Source organism: Elephas maximus, chromosome 15 (genome assembly GCF_024166365.1).
Source record: "Elephas maximus indicus isolate mEleMax1 chromosome 15, mEleMax1 primary haplotype, whole genome shotgun sequence".
Taxonomy (NCBI): domain Eukaryota; kingdom Metazoa; phylum Chordata; class Mammalia; order Proboscidea; family Elephantidae; genus Elephas; species Elephas maximus.
Genome location: NC_064833.1, coordinates 37,911,021 through 37,931,637, shown reverse-complemented (window position 1 = coordinate 37,931,637; position 20,617 = coordinate 37,911,021). Strand labels below are relative to the sequence as shown.

General features: G+C 37.5%; 1 protein-coding gene across 29 annotated transcripts in view; it reads left to right on the top strand.

The window, feature by feature from the left end:
• The window catches only part of RIMS2 (regulating synaptic membrane exocytosis 2), a 647,490-nt gene extending 627,221 nt beyond the window's left edge, over positions 1 to 20,269 (top strand). For all 29 annotated transcript variants that reach the window (XM_049853946.1, XM_049853942.1, XM_049853937.1 and 26 more), the window contains 5 exons: positions 11,543 to 11,684; positions 15,791 to 15,903; positions 16,427 to 16,528; positions 17,782 to 17,921; positions 18,829 to 20,269. In XM_049853946.1, the coding sequence (XP_049709903.1) occupies positions 11,543 to 11,684; positions 15,791 to 15,903; positions 16,427 to 16,528; positions 17,782 to 17,921; positions 18,829 to 19,047 (716 nt within the window). In that variant the 3' untranslated portion in view covers positions 19,048 to 20,269. The remainder of the gene's footprint in view (positions 1 to 11,542; positions 11,685 to 15,790; positions 15,904 to 16,426; positions 16,529 to 17,781; positions 17,922 to 18,828) is intronic.
• Positions 20,270 to 20,617: the final 348 nt, after the last annotated feature.

Genomic DNA, 20,617 nt, shown 5'->3' with positions numbered 1-20,617 from the left:
TGAGGAATAGTTCTATTCATATGATAATGAAGCTATGCGTAATTAATATAAAGGTGAACTAAAAAAAAAAAAAAAATAGACCTATTTAATTCCTGGAGCCCTGGTTGCACAGTGCTTAAGAGTTCAGCTGCTAACCAAAAGGTCAGCAGTTCAAATCCACCAGCCACTCCTTGGAAACCCTATGGGGGCAGTTCTACTCTGTCCTATAAAGTTACTATGAGTCGGCTTCGGTTTTTTGGTTTCTACTCCTTAAGAGACAACCCATCCATAAAGAAGACTATAAAAGATACTATCTTTTTCTAATCCTTGTGCATGGTAAATAATACATTTAATAATTCTTACCACTAGTCCCATCTGATTAAAATAAAGATTTTGTAATAAAAAATTCTCCATACTCTTAAATGTAACCCTTCTAAGTACAGGCATCATACTGAGCACAGGAGGTATTCAATAAGTATCTATTAATAATAGTAGTGTATAGTTCTGAATATCAGTATAACTGACTGTCATCCATTATATTTATGCTACTTTTTAAGTAAACATGTGACCTGGAATTTTTAAAAAGCAGTCATGATAGTTTTTTGCACATCTTCATAATACTAATACGAGGCACTCAGTTTTGGCTACTCTACTTTTAGGGAGTATTATTTTTATTAGATTATGATCAATTGTATTTAATAAGTAATTTTTAAATGAGCTCATGCCATTTTCAACAGTTGCATAATATTTATATTAGGTTTACATTCTAGGAAGATAAAGTGAAGCAAAAGATTTTGAAATTAAAAAGATAAAGCAACAGTGCTTATCAAATATTACCTTTTTAATCTAAGATTCAGACTCTTTCGCTGCCAAGTGTCCAAGCAGTACCCTTAAAGTAATTTAAAACTTTAATATTAAAGTCAAGTTTAACCCTAGTTTGCTCTCATCCTTCAGTAGGCTCACTACATTTAAAAACAGTAATGGGGATGAACTTCCCTCCAGAACAGTCTTGTATATAATAACTTAGAAAAGAAAACCACTTGGAAGTTGTTAATGGCAGCATTCCATTGCTGCTATGGACTATGTTTTAATGTAAATGCTTTCTGCAGTTATTAAGTAGAACTTTATTATTGATCAGACAAGATCATTCTGTAAATTAGTTCTATCTCATATTGTAATGGCTTCTAACTGAAAGGTGGTAGATTAGCCTAATGCTATTTGTGTATAATATTATTTGGACAATTGAAGAGAAAGCTGACATTAAAATGATAGTACCAATTCTGGTTTTGAAGTATTAATTATGAAAATATAGATTTTGTTTAATAAGAATAAAATGAAAGGACCATTTATTTTAGCCATTTCAATCATCAGTTGTTCCCTTATCATTCTTACAAATTAGGGGCCAGAGAGGTGGCATACATCAGTGAAATAGGCCAGATATAAGACAAAAAGGAGAGGCAAGGACACCCAAAAACTAGAGAAAGTTTACCCATCCAAAAAGGAGTGGTGAATACTCGGTTCTTTCTAGCTAATTGATGCCAAATTGAATATGGGCCCAGAGTTGGGAAATTTACTCTTTTTTATTCCCAAGAGAAGCTATAAATCTGTGTGTTTACTTAAAATCTCTCAATTTGAAAATGTTGGGAACTAGATCAAAAATTTTAAGCATGTTTTGGGCCAAACAGTACATATCTGTTGACCTGCTGTGGCCCAAGCACCACCAGTTGGCATCTTCTGCTGCAAATGCTTCCTAACTCTTCTCGGTTCTCTTTCTTCCTTTCCATTCTTACTGTCACCTTGATAGTTCAGGACCACATTAGCTGAACTTTGAAATCATTTGATAGCCTTCTAACCTGCTGAACCTCACTGAATCTCCCCACTCCAATCTAACATCTGTGTCCCTATATCAGTCCTCTCAAATAGCATCTTAATCTTGAACCTACTTTTCCTCCAAAATTTTCAGCTGATTTCCATCTCCTGAGAAATGAAGCCTTTAACCTCAACATTCAAAGTCTTTAAAAATTTGGTCCTTAACATACAGGTTAGCTTCGCCAGCCTCCCAAGACCCTGTCAAACCAAACCAAACTCATTACTGTTGAGTCGATTCTAACTCCTGGTGACTCCATGTGTTTCAGGGTAGAACTGTACTCCATTCTGGGATCTCTGAGTAATGCGTAGTCCTCTCTCTCATATCCAGATGTGACTTTTCATGTTATGGTGACCTATAAGTCAAAAGACAAGTTATCTGCCTTCAATCCAGTTTGAATGGTAGTAGCAATAGGATAACAAAACTAAAATTCCCATTCCCATTTAAAGAAAGAATAGGAACTCTCACAAGGGCATCAGTTATCCATAGGAATTATCAAATCACATTGGACAGCATTGGCAAAATTGGCAGTGGAGTATGTTCCTTGGTTTACTTCTCTGGCAACCCTGGTTCTGTTCTGTAGGAAATATTTCTTTGTCCTTTATCTTCATGGCCACAAAGCTTTGCATTGAAGAGTAATCTTTTATTGGAGGCTGCAAAGCTTTCATAGCCTGCTTCTTGTTAGTGCATGTTTGGGAACCCAGTGATTACCTTAGAAGTTGAACATATTTTTGTGATATGGGCTAGTTTTTACTTTTGCTGTACCAAAACCAAACCAAACCAAACCCACTGCTGTCAAGTCAATTCTGACTCATAGTGACCCTATAAGACAGAGTAGATCTTCCCAATAGGGTTTCCAAGGCTGTAATCGTTAAGGAAGCAGACTGCCACATGTTTCTCCCATGGAGTGGCTGGTGAGTTCAAACCGCCACTAAACCACTGTGCCATCAGAACTCCTTCTTTTGCTAGACAAGTCCTTTAAAGTTTTGGTAGACTTGCAGTCTGTTTTCTTCCATCTGGTTTCAAATACAGATAACTACAAACAAACACTTCATTTGACGAAGGTTTTAAGGCTGAAGATTCTGGTCTTTTACTTTCAAACATCTGTGCTGTACCCACTTGCTTTGTTCTCAACTTAATGGCAGCTACTTGAGATCATCTGAAAAATAATGGGTACAGCAGGAAGGCAACCCCTTAATCCAGTTTGGCCAACAGGCTCCTTACCTTTGTATGGCAGGGCCAAAGTTATTTATGCATAGCTTCCTTCCTACAAGATTAAGATAATTGCACATATTATTCCAGTCATTTTTCAAATAAGGATTTCCATAGCATTTCACAGTTTTCAGAACTCTTTGAAATAGATTATAATGCCTGATCCTTATTCATCATTATTCATTAAACGCCACTACATAATCACATTCTTTACAGTGTAGACTAGGTATGATCCCAGGTTTGCACCAAAGAGCTCTGAGATTCAGAAAGATAAGTTACCCGCTCAAAGTTTACAAATAATCAACTAGAAACTTGAACTCATATCTGATTCCAAAACATCATACTCTTCCCACCATAAAATATCAAACTTGAGGACTAAGAAGCGGCTGGTGGCATCTCACATCCATTCTTGGTAGAGAAGCAGGCATAGGTATCAGTGGGCTAATGCATGACCGAAGACAGATATGTCAGTTTTTTTTTAAAAGCCAAGAAGTGGGGACAATTTTCTAAATAACCCTAGTTTGGATCTAAGTAGTTTGGACTTTATTATTTTCTAATGGGCTTTGATTTGATCCCCTTTGGTGTCGTAATAGCAACATCAAACAGAACAGGAGAGTATCATAAAAATAACTAATGTCAAAAGAATAACAATGAGCTATAATTTCTTATGTTTAAATGTGTTGAGACTACCAAGATTATAAGCCTTTCTTTTATGGGAAAAAATGATTTAACTTGATTGCAGAGGAGTCATAATGTTGGTTTTGTTTCTCATTAAACATCAAGATTAATAATTATAGGAACTCATAATGGCAACCACTGTTCTGGCCTCTGGGGCAGCCCCTTTGCTTTGTGGATGAGAATCAAAACACAAAGAGGTCAAGGTCCTTTGCAGCTCCACATGGTGGCTAATCCACAGCTTTCCACGGTGTGTTTACTACTACCTGACTGCTATGGCATCATTTGATGAAATCTGTACTTTTTGGTGTGGGTAGGTCTGAAGTGGCATGCTGAGATAGAAATGTATAAGTACATTATAGGGAACAGCTATTCCTAGTACATTGCTTTCAATTTTACCATAAATACATGTTACCATCATGTTCGCAAAGTTAGAATTTAGTGATGAAACTGACATTTCTCCATTTTGCATGAGAGACCTTGAGAGCAAAAATGGTCTGAATCGCAACTCTGTCCATAAAATGATTTATTTTAAGATTATTTGGAGACACAGGAAGAGTGGGCAATGAGGTTTCAAGTCCCTGATTACTCTGGAATTACTGTCCAAAAGTCCTAATTGAAGACAGAAGTCAGCTTGCTGGGCTAAACAAATGTAGGCTTTAACATTGCCAGGATTTGGGTTCAAAACTCACTTCTGTCACTTGCCACCTGTGTAACTTGGGCTATTCCTTATATGCAAAATGATAGTAATAATAAGCATGATGCAAAGTAGAGATAGGTGGATTCTATATCGAGAGTATCTTGCACATAATAGTAACTCAAGACACAGTAGCTCTTTCGTTCCTTCCCTTGATTTCAATTTATTAATCAAGTTTTTCCCAGCTTTTTATTTTGAAACACTTTAAACATACAAAAAAGGAATTTTTTACATAGGTTGACCAATTCAATTTACTCCCTCTCTATCTTTCCATATATACACACATACGCATTGCCATCTAGTCAATTCCAACTCATAGCCACCCTATAGGACAGAGTAGAACTCCCCCATAAGACCTCCAAGGCTGTAATCTTTACAGAAACAGACTGCCACATCTTTCTCCTCCAGAGTGGCTGGTGGTTTCAAACTGCCAGCCTTTCCGTTAGCAGCTGAGTGCCTAACCACTGTGCTGTGGTATATATACGTATATAAGGAGCCCTGGTGGTGTAGTGGTTGAGAGCTTGGCTGGTAACCAAAAGGTTGGCAGTTTGAAATCACCAGCTGCTCTTTGGAAACCGTATGGGGCAGTTCTACTCTGCCCTATACGGTTGCTATGAGTCAGAATCTACTTGATGGCAATGGGTTTGGTTTATATATATATATATTTTTTATATATTTACGTGTGTGTATTTTCATACATTCAACATTTTTTACTTTATATAACATACTTTCTATTTTTCTATAGGCAAGTGTTTTCAACTTATATATTGCTTTTTTAAAAAATTAATGATTGTATTAATGGATATATAAATGCTCTGAGAAATTATAGTGCATATTAATGTCACATACAGAGGACAGACTAAAAGGAGTTCAAGATATATAGGAATATCAGGAATTAAAGGCATTAACATTTCTTTCCCAGAGAGTCCTTAGGAGACATGACAACTAAACGCATAATGTGGGATCCTGGATCCGAAAAGGGGCTTTACTAACAACTAGGGAAATCTGAATAACATATGGACTTTAGATAAAATAATGCATTAATATCAGTTTATTAATTGTGCCGAATGTAAGATGTTAAAATGGGGGAAATAGGTGTTGGGTATATTAGAACACTCTGTACTGTCTTCATAATTTTTCTGTAAATCTACAGCTATTCTAAAAAGTTCATTTAAAAAGTTTAATATGCATTCAAATTTAAAATATGCATTCAATGTTTAACAACGATTAAAATAGCTTTTAACATATTTGTAGAATAAAGGCCATGAAAGCAATTATAAAATAGGATAACAGAGTTTCAAGTTGAGTTTTTGTTGATACAGCTGTATTCAAAGTGGTTTTTTTTAATGATGTTGGAAAAAGGAAAAATTTAGAAAAATTCAAAACCCCTTATAAGAAAATGAAATACTGTTTTATGGCTATTGTAAATGTATCTGTCATATTAGGCTAGGTTATATTGTAATATCAAACAACTCAAAAATTTCAGTGGCTTAACACAAAAGAATTCACGTTGCGCTCCTGCTCCATGTCCGCTGTGAGTCCTAAGTACAGCTGTACTCGGGGCCCCAGGCTGATGGAGGCACCTGTTGCTACGTGCTTCCACAATCACTAGGGTAGAGGAAAGGGAGGGAACATGGTGTGTCACATGTTAAAGCTTTCTGCCTGTTGTTTTGTTTTGTTTTTTTAGATTTTTGGAGAGTTGAATTGTACTTATTGTAGTAAACCCTGACAAACATAAAATATAAGAGCACAAACTTTTGTATGCAGTTACAGTAATCTGCTCATGACGGTATCCCCCATATACAAGTCTCGCAAATAGGGAAAGCAGTCTCTTTCACATCTTGATATAAAAATTAGTTAATGGGAAGTTACAACCACAGTGGCGACCATAGAGGGGAAGGGAGGGAAGGATTGTACTGGAGGCTGTTCTTACGCAGGTAGTACCCAACTTACGAAGTATTCGAGTTACAATGAACTGCACTTAACCACTGCACTTCTTTTTTTGTACATCATTAGTAATATGTTCTACATACAGTGTTGCAGTGTATAATTTGCTATGTTATCACTCTCATGCCAACCCCCAAAGACAAATAAAAATTGGATATATAGAGATACTGATAATAAAAGGCAATAATAATGAAAATTTTCAAAAAAAGAGGTATTTGACTCACGTCAGAACCAACTTACTACGGTGTCATCAAAACAAAACCCCGTCGTAAGTCGGGGATTACCTGTACTTAAAAGTTGGAGGGGTTAGAGCAACAAGGTGGAAGAGACTTAAATTTTGAATTTGCAATTATTAATGGTTTTTAAACGTATAAGTCTTCTACTACAGAGGAACTAACCACTCAGGACTTCAACATTCTCATTCATACAAGTAAGTGGAATAACTACAAGGGTACACCGGATCCCTAAGATTGCTTCTAAAATACTGAGAGTCAATAATTTTAGGAATTTTAATTTTAAAATTAATTAATACATACTTAAAGTTATGTTTAAAATTATGTAAATTTAATGCAAATGGATTCTCTAAATTATATTCACTCTAGACATTGGTCATTTTGTATAAAATGGGAAAATGGTACCTCATTACCTTAAAGCATATAAATTTTGGTTTTCAGCATCTGCCAATCTGTCTTCAACTTCTTTGATTCCATAATTTATTTTTCATATTCAGGAAAATCCTGAATCCAAAGTAAGTCTGTCTGCAATAGAAGATGAGACTTTCCAGGTGAGAGCAGGCAGGAATGGGTTCTGAGGGTCCAGGATTTAGAAAGAAGTCACCATGACATTGGTGTTTCAGAGTGAGCCTCATTTTGGGCTGGGCTTAGAGTTTCCAAAGTCAGTAGCAGGAAAGACCATTTGATATTTGTTGTCAGGTCCCTCCAAAGAGTTTCCTGGTTTTCAGATACTGTTATGAGAAACTAACCCCTTGGTCTTTCATTTAATCAGGTAGCTTTCTTTGAATACTGAGTGTCAAGTAAATGCGTCATTAGATAAGCAGAACAGAACAAGGGCATCTCCTGTGTCCTGCTTTGTTCCTGTGATGCTTTGCAATTCAAGAACTTGATTTTACCTGCAGGGGTAGTCTCCAAATGCACTTTCCCTTAAAATGTCTACCACCAGAGTGACTGGGTTAAGGGTTCAAACAAAATCTGGGCCTTAGTTCTAAGGTTTGTTACCTGAGTATTTTTAAACATCTCAATACACACACACAGAGACATATATGCATATTTGTGTTTGTGTGTGTATATGTGTGGTATGTATACTTTTTTTAAAATGATAGCTATTAAATTTTTAAGAACAATTTGGGTTGGTCCACCTACAGAGGACTCAGAACTCACTGTATTAATTTTCTCTTGCCACCTAACAATTATCACAAACTTAGCAGTTTAAGACAACATCCATTTATTAGTTCACAGTTCTGTAGGTCACAAGTCTAGCACGATATGGTGCCTTTACTCTGAATCCTCACCTTTTTTTTACAAAAAAAATTTTATCCCTTTTTTTATGTTTGAGTGTTTCTTTTCTTTTTTTTGCTACACCATTTCAAATAAATTGTAGACATTATAACACTTCAGTCAAAATACTTCAGCATACATTTCCTAATGATTAGGAAAATCTCATTTATAATATATATGATATATAATATTATATTATCCACCAGAGAAAATTAAGTGATTTCCTAATCTCATCTAGTATCCAATCCACATTCACATTTTCCCCATTTACCCTAAAATTGCTTGTACAGGTGGTCCCCAGGTTACAAACATCTGACTTACGTACAACCTGTAGTTATGAACCAAACCCCAGAAAGCCTATTATTATGTTAAAAAGTCTAGGTACATATGATGGTTCATAATAACAAATGGGCACTACTTTAGGATACACACATCAAATATTGTTATTATTACTGTCTTATTATGTCAAAGGGAGCCCTGGTGGTGCAGTGGTTAAGAGCTAATGGCTGCTAAATGAAAGGTTGACAGTTCAAATCCACCACATACTCCTTGGAAACCTTATGGGGCAGTTCTACTCTGTCCTTAGGGTCACTATGAGTTAGAATCAACTCGATGTCAACTGGTTTGGTTTGGTTTTTTTGGTTTAGTATGTTAAAGATGTTTTAGTGTATCTAAGTGTTCCTTTAAATTTTTAATGCATAAAAAGGTACACTATATACTACATACTAAGGCACTGGGTAAGACAAACATTTGACTAACTGACATTAGATACAAACCATACCTAACTGTTCCAACTCACATATAAATTCAACTTAAATACAGACTTAAGAACAGAGGTCATTCGTAATTCGGGGACTGCCTATATAGTGTTTTGCTTTAGGAGTTTTGTTTCTTTTCTTTTCCAAACTGGAAGCCAATCAAATTATACCCATAGCATTTGATGGTTACATCTCTTTGATGTCTTTTAATCTAGAACAACCCCTCTGTTTTGTTAATTTACTTGTTTTCGTAATGTTGACTTTTTTAAAGAGACTAGGCAAAGCATCTTGAACTATATCCCATGGTTTTGGGTTTATCTGATTGTTTCCTCATTGTATCATTTATGTTGTTATTCTCTCCCCTGTGTTTTTCTAATCTGGCAGTTGGTTCCAAAAACCTGATTAGATTCAAGTTGTATATTTTTGTCTAGGACAGCTTGATAGATGACAGTATGTATCTCATATCAGTAGGTACATATGATTGCCTAACTCCTAATAATAGTAAATTTGATCATGTAGTTAAGATGGTGGTAGCCAGCTTTCCCAGTGTTAAAGTATATTTTTTCTCCTAAACAGCTACAGCTAATTTGTGGAATGTTTATTTGGCTCATATCCTTTTCCCAAACATCCATTTAATGGTGTTAGCATCCATTGATGAGCCTTTTTTAAATTATTTATTCCATTCAACATTGCATATTGGAAATTTTTTAATTTTATCATTCCTTTCCGTATTTTAAGTGACATTCCTCTGTAAGGAAAAGCTTTCCCTCGTCAATGGAGGATGCTTTATAACCTGCTGCGGTTCATATCAGTACAACATGTTTATTGTCAATTAACCAAGATATCAGCCTTATATTATGGAACTGAATTACAGATCAGTCATAACTTATTTTGTATACAGTTTTTAAAGCATTTTGACGTACATTAAAGTTAGCAGCGAATGATAGATCAGGGCTTCAAACTGGTTCACACCGGTTCAGTCATGGCCAACGAACCAAATCGGAACAGGCCTGAATTTTTTTAATTTGGGCAAAGCGGAACTGGAAAAATTACACTCGAAGCTCTGGAATGGGAGACTCGGAAGAGGTGCAGTGAGCCCTTTGAGGACTCTGATGCAGGAGACTGGATTATTACCAGGACTGTGGAGAGTGACACACATTCAACACATTCAAAGCAGCGGCGTCAGCGGCCATCTTTGAGTGGGGCGCTAATGTTTCCAACTCCGCGGTCAAGAGGTTTGGCTGATACGCAACGTGCGTGCCGCCGTTGTTTTCAAATAGGGAAATTAAGTTTCTAGCAGGGCTTCATGCTGTAATTTTTCTCACACTGCTTATCATTCTATTTCACCCACATTTTAAAAATTTGGGCCCATCCGGGTTTTGCTTTGTCGGCCATGACTGAAGAGACAGAGCCGGTTTGAAGCGTGTAATAGATAAAATTTAAAGCAGTGTTTCAAAGTGGTAACCAAATTCAGTAAGTCACTGGCAATATCAGCAAATATTTATTCATCTAAAAAGAACATATTAATACCAGGCACTAAAAGAGCTTACCATGTGGATGTATCTCAAAGAGCTATTATATGCAGGGTCAGTGTCAATAGTATTTAGGTGCAACAAAAAATAAATAAATACAGATAGTTTCAACTGTACCCTCTTGCTGCAGCAGTCTCTCAAACTCCACATTCCAACATTCAAGGCCCTTAATAATCTCAGTTCAGTTTCTTATCTAACCCATTATCCCATTATTCCTGTATATGGTTGGGTTGTTGCACCATCCTTTCAAATGCACATGGTTGTCCTTATCTTTGCACCTTTGTTCATGCTGTTTCCCTTACCCAGGACACTCTCTCTTTGCTTCTCCTCTGGTCCCAATCTACCAGTTTTTCAAGGCCAGCTCAAATTCTATTCCTTCTTGAAGCTCCTTCCACACTAACCTCCCCAGAGAGCACTTCTTACCTCTATTGTGGTACTTGATTTAATTTCCTGTTTGGTCTTCTAAAGAGTTCCTAGGGGACACAAATGTTTAAGCACTTGACTACTAGCTGAAAGATTAGAGGTTAGAACCTATCCAGAGGTGCCTTGGAAGTCAGGCCTGGTGATATGCTTCCAAAAGGTCACAGCCTTGAAAACCTTATGGAGCAGTTCTACTCTGCACATGTGGGATCGCCATGAGACGGAATTAACTTGATGGTAACTAACAACAGCAACAACATTGGTCTTCTAATTGGCTTCTGTAAATAAACCTCATTTCCAAACTATTGAAGATCCTTGAGGACAGTGACTATCCATAACCAAATATTTCAAAGCTCTTTTCACATAGCTTTGAGAAGCTTCTAAAATTTTCTAGAAGTTACCCACAGCTGTAAAGCTGTTATCAAACACGGTTATCTCCTTTGCGTGGCTTTCTTTGCTTTCTAATACCTATCGCCTTACAGAGATAGATTTTATTGTGAAAGTAAAAAACAGAATTTGAGGATTACTCACCACCTGTTCTTTGTAAATAGCATGAAGGCCTATTTCCTTTACTGTAACAAAAAAAAGAAAAGGGAAAAGATGGGCATAAGGAAATCTGGCATTCAAATATTACAATGAAAACAAAGCTTATTTTATTTCACTTAGGTTGAACCTTTGTGTTTCTTCTGTTACCAATTTGAACACTGTTTTAAGTGGAAATGAAACAATGATATTTTGTGCTTCTTGAAGATTTTTTAGAAAAATTTCATCCCACTCAACAAGACATTGTTTTAAACACCTTTCTCTCTGTCTTAATAAGAGCACTTTGTATTTATGCAGCTTTTCTCATCTGAGGATCTCAAAGCTTTGGCTGATTTTTTTGTTGTTGTTACCAGCTAGTATGACAAAACTGTTACCTCTTTTGTTTTCTGTCTCTGCAGAAGCAGGAGGTAAAAAGCTACGGAGCACTGTCCAGAGAAGTACAGAGACAGGTCTAGCAGTGGAAATGAGGAACTGGATGACTCGACAGGCGAGCCGAGAGTCTACCGATGGCAGCATGAACAGCTATAGCTCAGAAGGAAAGTGAGTGAGGCTGGCTTGAATGTGTGTCTCTTCCAGGCCTAGGCAGAAACCATCTTCCCTGTTCCACTGTCTGTGCCATCACAAAGCTAACTCACGGGCTCTGCAGCGCCATCTTAATTTTCACTGGCTGATTTCCTGTGAAGAGCACTTTTGCTCACATGCCTCTGAACCGTGTGACATCTCTGGCTTTTTATATCAAGGGAAATAGGTTTGGGGATAAAGCGTTTTGCTTTAATGGCAAGATGTTAAAATGTGATTCTCACAATATATGCAAATAAAGGATCAGGTCCTTGCTTGAAATAATTTATAAAAGCACAAAAAGATTAAGCATTCATGTCACACTACCCAAACAATGCTAATTTTTTCATCTTTGTTCTACGAGTTATTATTACAAAAAAAAATGGAATGCTGAGATCTTCTTATTTTCATGCAACAATAAACAGTTTAGTAACAGTTTAGATAGTAGCCAAAAAAAATGCATCAAGAAAGTTGGTGACCTTTTTTTTAAGTAGCTTTCCTTTGAATCAGCTGTCTCTGAAATATTTTTTTAAAGCATTTGTAAAGATTGTATAGCCCTGTTGCCAGCAAATTAGCAGTAATCAGCTGGTCCACAGATGGGTGTGTAAAGACATTGATAGAGAAAAGTGGGGTTTACTGACCTCACCCTGTCATCACCATGGAAGCATCAGATGTTGAAATAACTTGTGTGTGGTTAGTCCGTAGATGTGAGGCCTTAGGAGCTGCTAGCATAGTATTGATGATATGCCCTAAGGGTCATTTGTCTTAGCAAAATCATATAAATACAAAAGATATATACAGTTCCCATACATTTATAGATAAGGCTATATGGAATATTTATGGAGACATTAAAATGTGTGAATTAACTGGCTATTTGGGGGTGGGGTAAGAAATAGATTTGATGTAAATCTTAAAAGAGATGGAGAGTCAAGTAAAAAATAAATGTGCACTGACTGCTTGTAAAGCACTGTGTTAGATACTGCTAGACATATAAAAATATTTAAACTATAGGCCCTGTACTCCAGATGTTTATAGTCTTATTGGAGAAATGAGATGAACACTCATGAATTCATTCAACAAATCTTCGCCATACTCTGTGTTCCAGGCACTGTGCCATAAGTTGGGAATTCTGAATCACATAAGAGAGGCAATACCAGCTGGTGGTTAAGACCATGGACTTTGGAATCAAATAGGCCAAGGTTCTCATGTGTTTCTTCGGGGTTTTTTGTTTGTTTTGGTTTTTGGTACATAACCTTGGGCAAGTTATATTTTAATTGATGAATCAATTGAGTTTCACAGTATTTATTGAGTACTTACAGTGATCCAGGTATGGTTTTGGGTACTGGAGATACAACAGTGAACAAAACAGACAAAAAACCCCACCCTCCTGGAACTTACATTCTAATGGAGAAGATAGACAATAAACGAGATAAATTATTAAAGTTTATATATACAAAGAAAATTAGTAAAATATATAGTACAAGAGAAAAATAAAGCAAGACAAGAGATATTAGAGGGTGGGTTTATGATTTTGTGTAAGGTAGACAGGAAAAGGAGCCCTCCGATGGTAAACAGTTAAGCCACTTGGCTGCTAACCAAAAGACTTGAGCTTTGAGTCCATTCAGAGACACCTTCAAAGAAAGAGCTGGTGATCTACTTCCAAAACATCAGCCATCAAGAACCCTATGGAATATAGTTCTACCGTGACTCGCAGGGGTCGCCATGAGAAAGAATTGGCCAAACTGCACTTTTGAGTAAAGATCTGAAAGAAATGAGTGAGTCATATGGGTATTTAAGAACATTCCAAGCTGAGGCAATGATGAAGCCCTGAAGTAAGACCTTGGCTGACATCAGAAGTGAGTAGGGTAGCACTACAGAGTAAGAGCAAGAGTAGTAGCAGATTTGAAAGTATTGGGGGAGGTAGTGTACAGCTTATATAGGCTTTACATACCATCGTAAGAGCTTTGGTTTTTACCCTGAGTAGGATGTGAAGTCATTGGAGGGTTTTGAGCAGAGCACTGACATGGTAAGAGTGGCAACCAAGAGACCAATCAGAGGTGGTTGAAGTAATTCAGAAGATCGATAATGGTGGCTTGGACCAGGGTGGTAGCATTAGTGAGGTCAGATTATGGTTATATTTTGACAGTAGAGCCAATAAGGTTTATCGATGTATTTGATGCAGGTAATGAGAGAAATGTCCCTGAGTGGCGCAAACAGTTTGCACTCAACTGCCAACATAAAGGTTGGTGCTTTGAGCCCACCCAGTAGTACCACGGAAGAGAAGGTTTGGCAATCTGCTTCTGTTAAGATTATAGCCAAGAAAGCCCTATGGAGCAGTTCTCCTCTGTAACACAAGAGATTGCCATGGGTCAGAATCAACTCAGTGGCAACTAACAACAACCATAATGAGAGAAGGAAAGGAAATACGAAAGATAACTCCAAGGTTGAACAGTTGAAAAATGAAGTTCCCATTTTTCAAGATGCGGAACCTCTGAGGAGAACAGAGTTGGATTTCTTTAGGGGAGAGCAATGCTAAGGGCTTACTTTGGGACAAGTTAAGTTTCAGGTGCTTGTTAGACATCCTGACAGGTATATAGACTAAACAATTGGAGTACAGGTCTGTGGTCCAAGGAAGAGTTCAAGCTGGAGATATCAGTGTAGGCATTTAAAACCAGGGGACTGGATGAGATCACCCAGGGAATACAGACATATAGAGAAGATAAGAGGTCAAAGAACTGAGCTCCCAAGATTTAGTGGCAGAAATAGCAGAGAAGACTGAGGCAGAGTGGCAAAAGAGGACACCAGGAGACTAGGGGGTACAGGAAGCAAATTAGAGAAAGTGTTTCAAGGAAGAGGAGGGATCGGTTGTGTCAACTGCTATTATTATGCTAAGTTAGCTGAGTACTGACAGGTGGATTTAGCACTGTGGTCATTAGATGACCTTGATGAGAGAAATTTTGGTAGAGTAGTGCCATGGATTGAATTACGTCCCCCCAAAATGTGTGTATCAACTTGGTTAGGTCGTGTGTGGTTGTTCTCCATTTTGTGATTGTAATTTTATGTTGAGAGGATTAGGGTGGGATTGTAACACCGCCCTTACTTAGGTCACCTCCCTGGTCCACGGTAAAGGGAGTTTCTTTGGGGTGTGGCCTGCACCACCTTTTATCTCTCAAGAGATGAAAGGAAAGGGAAACAAGCAGAGAGTTGGGGACCTCAAACCACTAAGAAAGCAGCACCAGGAGTAGGGCGTGTCCTTCAGACACAGGGTCCATGCGCCCGAGAAGCTGCGTGACCAGGGGAAGTTTAAGGACAAGGAGTCTTCCTCCAGAACTGACAGAGAGAAGGCCGTCCTCCAGAGCCAATGCCCTGAATTTGGACTTGTAACCTACTAGACTGTGAGAAAATAAATTTCTCTTTGTTAAAGCCATCCACTTGTGGTATTTCTGTTATGGCAGCACTAGATGACTAAGACAAGTAGTGAAAATGAAAAGCTGATTTAAGTTTCAAGAGAGAATAAGAGGAAAGAAATTGAAGACGGCACACAGAGACAACTTTTTCAAGGAATTTTGCTATAAAGGAAGGGAGACAAAACAAGGTACCAGCTAGAGAGGGAGATGGAGCAAGAAAGAGATTTTTTTTTAAGGTGGAAGAAAATTTGTATACCTATGGGAATGACCCAGAAGAGGTTCTTCATCTCTAAGAGGGTTTCATAATAGAATCTTATCTCAGAGTGCAACTTAGAGGATTACATATGATAATACCTGGTGTGTAGTGAGTGCTCAATATGTATTGACTGACTGTTACTGACATAATTCGCAGTCCCTGCCCTCCAAACCAAGAAAAAGAAAGACACATAGACAGATGCCTCTGATACAGTGTAAAGTGCTTCTCGTTGTATACATGGTTAGCCAGAGAATACAGAGGGAGAGCCATGGAAGGTAGAGTGGGGCTTGAGAGCCAATAAATACAACTAATAAAATAATGGTACTGACTGCTCTTGCCAGGGAAGGAGGCTAGAGGGAAACTTGAACTTGCCTAAAGTAAACAGGGGTTGAAAGTTTAAATCCTATTTGTTATTTTACTTCTAGTCTGATTTTCCCTGGCGTCCGCTTGGCCTCTGATAGCCAATTCAGTGATTTTTTGGATGGCCTTGGCCCTGCCCAGCTAGTGGGGCGCCAGACTCTGGCTACACCTGCAATGGGTAAGAATTTCTATCACATGATCCCATTACTTTTCTTTTGGTTTATTGAAAATTACGTTGTCTGTATTTCATAGAGGATGCCCCGGTGGCTTGGCTGCTAACCGAAAGGTCAGCAATTCAAACCTGTCATCCCCTCCATGGGAGGAAGATGTGGCAGTCTGCTTCTGTAAAGACTTACAGCGTTGGAAACCCTGTGGGGCAGTTCTACTGTATCCTGCAGGGTCACTATGAGTCAGAATTGACTTGATGGCAAGGAGTTTATTTCATAGTCTTTAATATCATCAGCAAGAATGAAGTATCTTAGAGCTTAACAATAAGAAGTCTTCAACTAAATTTTTTCTATCTTAATTCATAATGTTTTTTAAAGTAAGACATTATTGACCTAAAACTTTAAACATGTTTGAATATTTTAAAATGTGTGGGAAATGATGAAGGAGTATTAAACCAAGATTTTTAGCATAAATGTTTTTCCCACTTTGTTTAAATGCTAAGGCAAGTTTGTTTCTTCCCCGCATACTGTTAGGTGACATTCAAGTAGGAATGATGGACAAAAAAGGACAGCTGGAGGTGGAAATCATTCGGGCCCGCGGCCTTGTTGTCAAACCAGGTTCTAAGACACTGCCAGGTAAAAACGGGAGAGGTTCTTCGGTTAGGGTTCATAATCCATGCCTTTCATTTAGACACTTTGTTTTTTATTAGATGCTAAAAACCTTATTTTAAGTTAATCAAGGCTAACGGATGAGTCAATTATATGGCTGGTTTGGGACAATAATATTTTATGTGTTTATCCTGAGCGTTTAATGAGGGTGATCTACTGGAGATAATATAAGTTGTTAAATAAAGGCACATGTAGTAGACTCTACTGCAAAATAAAAATCACCACACTTTATCCAGAGCTTCAAAATTCTCCTTGAGATTCCTTAGAGCTCTGGAATTAGAATGAAAATAGACGCAGATCTCCAAAGTAGCGTAAGTCTGTGGGACATTTTAAGACATACTAAGACTTTTACTTTCTGTAGTGTAGAAGGAAAAGGAAGCACTATTATAATTTTTTATCATGATGCTATATATTTAGTAGTGAAATGTCATTATAATCTAAGATGCTGGAAGTCATGGAAAATGATGTATAGAATAATAATTGACAATTCTGAAACTTGGCTTCTAACCTCACCACTTGCGCTGCCTCACTTATAATGTTGAATCTCTTAACTTCTCTGTCCCTGCAGAAATTTCAAATTATAATACATGTCACCTACTGAACACCCTTGCAGTGGTTATTAAGACAGCTGTGTTTACAGACCTCTTGGAGCTAGTCAACCCATTCTGCTGTAAAGAATATCATGATTTATACATGCATAAAAATGATTTTTATGAACTGTCTCTCAGATAAATTCCAAGCCACAAAATTCATGATTAGTTGCCTCTTCTCAGCTAATTTGAACGTATTACATCAAACCCTATCCCTGTCTTGTACTGCCATCACCTCCAGCAAACACACTCTTTTGCATGATAAATAAGGAATTTGTGGAGGTGGGTGAGTAAAGCAATATAGAGTTAAGCATGTTAAGTTAGATTTCAGAATTGATAAACACAGAGTACAATATCTCTCTTAAATATTGTTAGAGGCTGGAAGTATTTCACCTGTTTTAATCCACTGTTGTCATCTATAAAACCAGTTGATGGGAAAATAGGAATCACTTCAGAGACTATGTCAGCACCACTTAAAACTACATGAATGGATGATAATCATCTGTTGTTTATCTAAGGATTTTGACATAACGTGGAAGCCCGTTCAGCATAAGATGTCACACCTGTGAGTGGGCAGGGTCCACTTCATAGCCGAAGCTCCTCACTTCTCCTCTGTGTTTCTTTCCCAAGCACCATATGTAAAGGTGTATCTACTGGATAATGGAGTCTGCATAGCCAAAAAGAAAACAAAAGTAGCAAGGAAAACGCTGGAACCCCTTTACCAGCAGCTATTATCATTTGAAGAAAGCCCTCAAGGAAAGGTTTTACAGGTATTTATTGAATTTTTATTCCTTACCTACCTGAGAAAGTATTTTCTTGGAGTCAGACTTCGTACCCAATGTCTATGTCACGTTCCTTTCAGTTCCCCACAGCTGGGAATCCTTGGAACATCAAAGCAGTAGCCAGTGCTTTAGAAGTCTGCATACTGCTGTTTCCTTTAAAGTGAATCATAGATTTGCAAACTCCCTGTCACACCTAGGCCCCAGTCTCCCTAAAGTGCTTATGATCTTAACCCTCCAGTAGAGTTTTTCTAATGGACCTTTGGATTCCAGTAGTTAGAGATAACTAATTGCTGTAGCTATATTTAACTACAGGTAATTAAATACAGCTATTTAAAAAAAAAAAAAATTTTTTTTTTTTTTTTTTATTTAACATGATGGACACCCTTGTGGCGTAGTGGTTAAGAGCTACGGCTGCTAACCAAAAGGTCAGCAGTTCCAATCCACCAGGTGCTCCTTGGAAACCCTGTGGGGCAATTCTGTTCTGTCAATTAGGGTTGCTATGAGTCAAAATCAACTTGATGGCAACAGTTTGGTTTGGTTTTGCTTTATTTAACATGATAGGAGTACTTGGATGGTGCAAACGGCAAGTGCTTGAGTACTAACCTAAAGGTTGGTGAATCAAACCCACCCACTGGTGCTTCAGAAGAAAAGCCTAGCAGTCTGCTTCTGAAAAGTCACAACCTTGAAAACTCTATGGCGTGCAGTTCTACTCTGTACACGTGGGGTCACCATGAGTCAGAATCAATTGACAGCAACTTTTTTTTTTTTAATTTAACATGATGTTTAATGTCAGATCATTAACTGAATCAAATCTATTTTAGTTTGGAAGTTTTTTTTTGTTGTTTTTATGTCCACAATTATACTGATGTTGCTCTCCTTTTTATTTTGCCAACAGATCATTGTCTGGGGAGATTATGGCCGCATGGATCACAAGTCCTTTATGGGAGTGGCCCAGATACTTTTAGATGAACTGGAGCTATCCAATATGGTGATTGGATGGTTCAAACTTTTTCCCCCTTCTTCCCTAGTAGATCCAACCTTGGCGCCTCTGACAAGAAGAGCTTCCCAATCGTCTCTGGAAAGCTCAACCGGACCTTCTTATTCTCGTTCATAGCAGCTGTAAAACTGTTGTCATAGCAACCAGCGTTACAAAAAAAGAAAAAAAACACCCACAGGTCGCAAACCCTGGTAACACTGCATGCTTAATGTTGTGTCTCCTGAGCCTGTTTCTAGGGATACAAAGCGATCCTGTGTTCTCAGAGGAAGTTGCACACATTGTGCCCTAACGAAGGCCCTCAGGTGAAAGAGCAAAGCAATGAAGAATTATCGGGTTTGGAGTTCAGTGACACTCGAGTTGTGGTCCAATCTGAAGCCATGGATTAATTAAAGAATCAGCTAGTTTCATGCAACAATTGCCCTTTTCAACGGGACCTTTATATTTTTATTGTTCCTTTTTTTTCATTTCTCTGACCCCAAAGCCCTGTTATGCCACAGAAATGGAGCTATACAGCCATTAAGCCATGTTACAAGTCAAGGAGTGAAGTTCTAGAAGCATCAGGTGAAAAGCAAGAGACCAAAGAAGTGGTCCAGAACAAAACACCAGACCCCCTCTGGACAGTGACCAGGAGCAGTCCGGCGCAAACAGCAGTGACTCTGTAGCTCCAGGAGGCACATCACTTACAGTGCCAAGATGTGTAAAAGGACTCTGAAAAACAAGATTCTGTGGCTACACTGTACGGAATGAAATTAAAGAGACTTTTTTTTGCATGGACACAGATTAGCTGAATACTTAAATTATTTTCTTGGGGCTGCAACTTGCAAAAAATAAAATAAAAATCAGCCATTTTCAACAATTTATATTATTTTTAAAAATAAATTTCACTAGTGCATGGTTTTAAAATGGGGAGAGAATGCAACAGGGTGATACAAAGATACACCATGTTTATTCTTTAATCACAGTCTGTGTTTTGGCAGACATTACAAATGAAAATCCTTTCTAGAAGATACTTAAATTTCTCTTTATGTGACAAATACATATAATGTACTCGATTTATTTCCATGTTAAATATACAAATCTTATGAAGTTCAATATTATGTGCAAATTGTTCACACCTCTCTTCCTCTTCTCTGTCTCGCCATTCCTCTTCGCCCTCTTTTAATCTTTCATTTTACTTCTCCCCAGCAGAGTGAACTAAAAAATTGCAAAGTTTTGACCTGGTATTCTCTTATATCCCATGTTTGATTCAGGGCTGTTGATGCTTCTGAATTTCCGAATTTCTCACGGGGGAAAAAAAAAAGTAAGAGCTTTCTTTATTTCAAGCATGTTGAAAAGGATTTTGCAACATGACTTGGGAGTATGTTAAAGTAAGTCAGCATGTATTTGATAAAGAAGATATTTGAACTTTTGCAATTTATTGTACAATGCATGGTAATTTTTTTTTCACCTTCAAAATTCAGTTCTACAGGAAAATTCTAAAATCATGTGGCCATTGTAATGCCTGATAAATTTATTTTCAGCACCAGCATTATTCATACAGGGGTTCAAGTATTATTTCTAGAAGGTCTTAGGTTTTTTTTTTTTTTTTAATTAATTAAAGCAATTCCTTTAGCCAATTTCCATTTACTATTTTTTTTTTTTATGTGAATAGAAACTGCTAAAAATTTGGAACCCTGAAACATGGGGT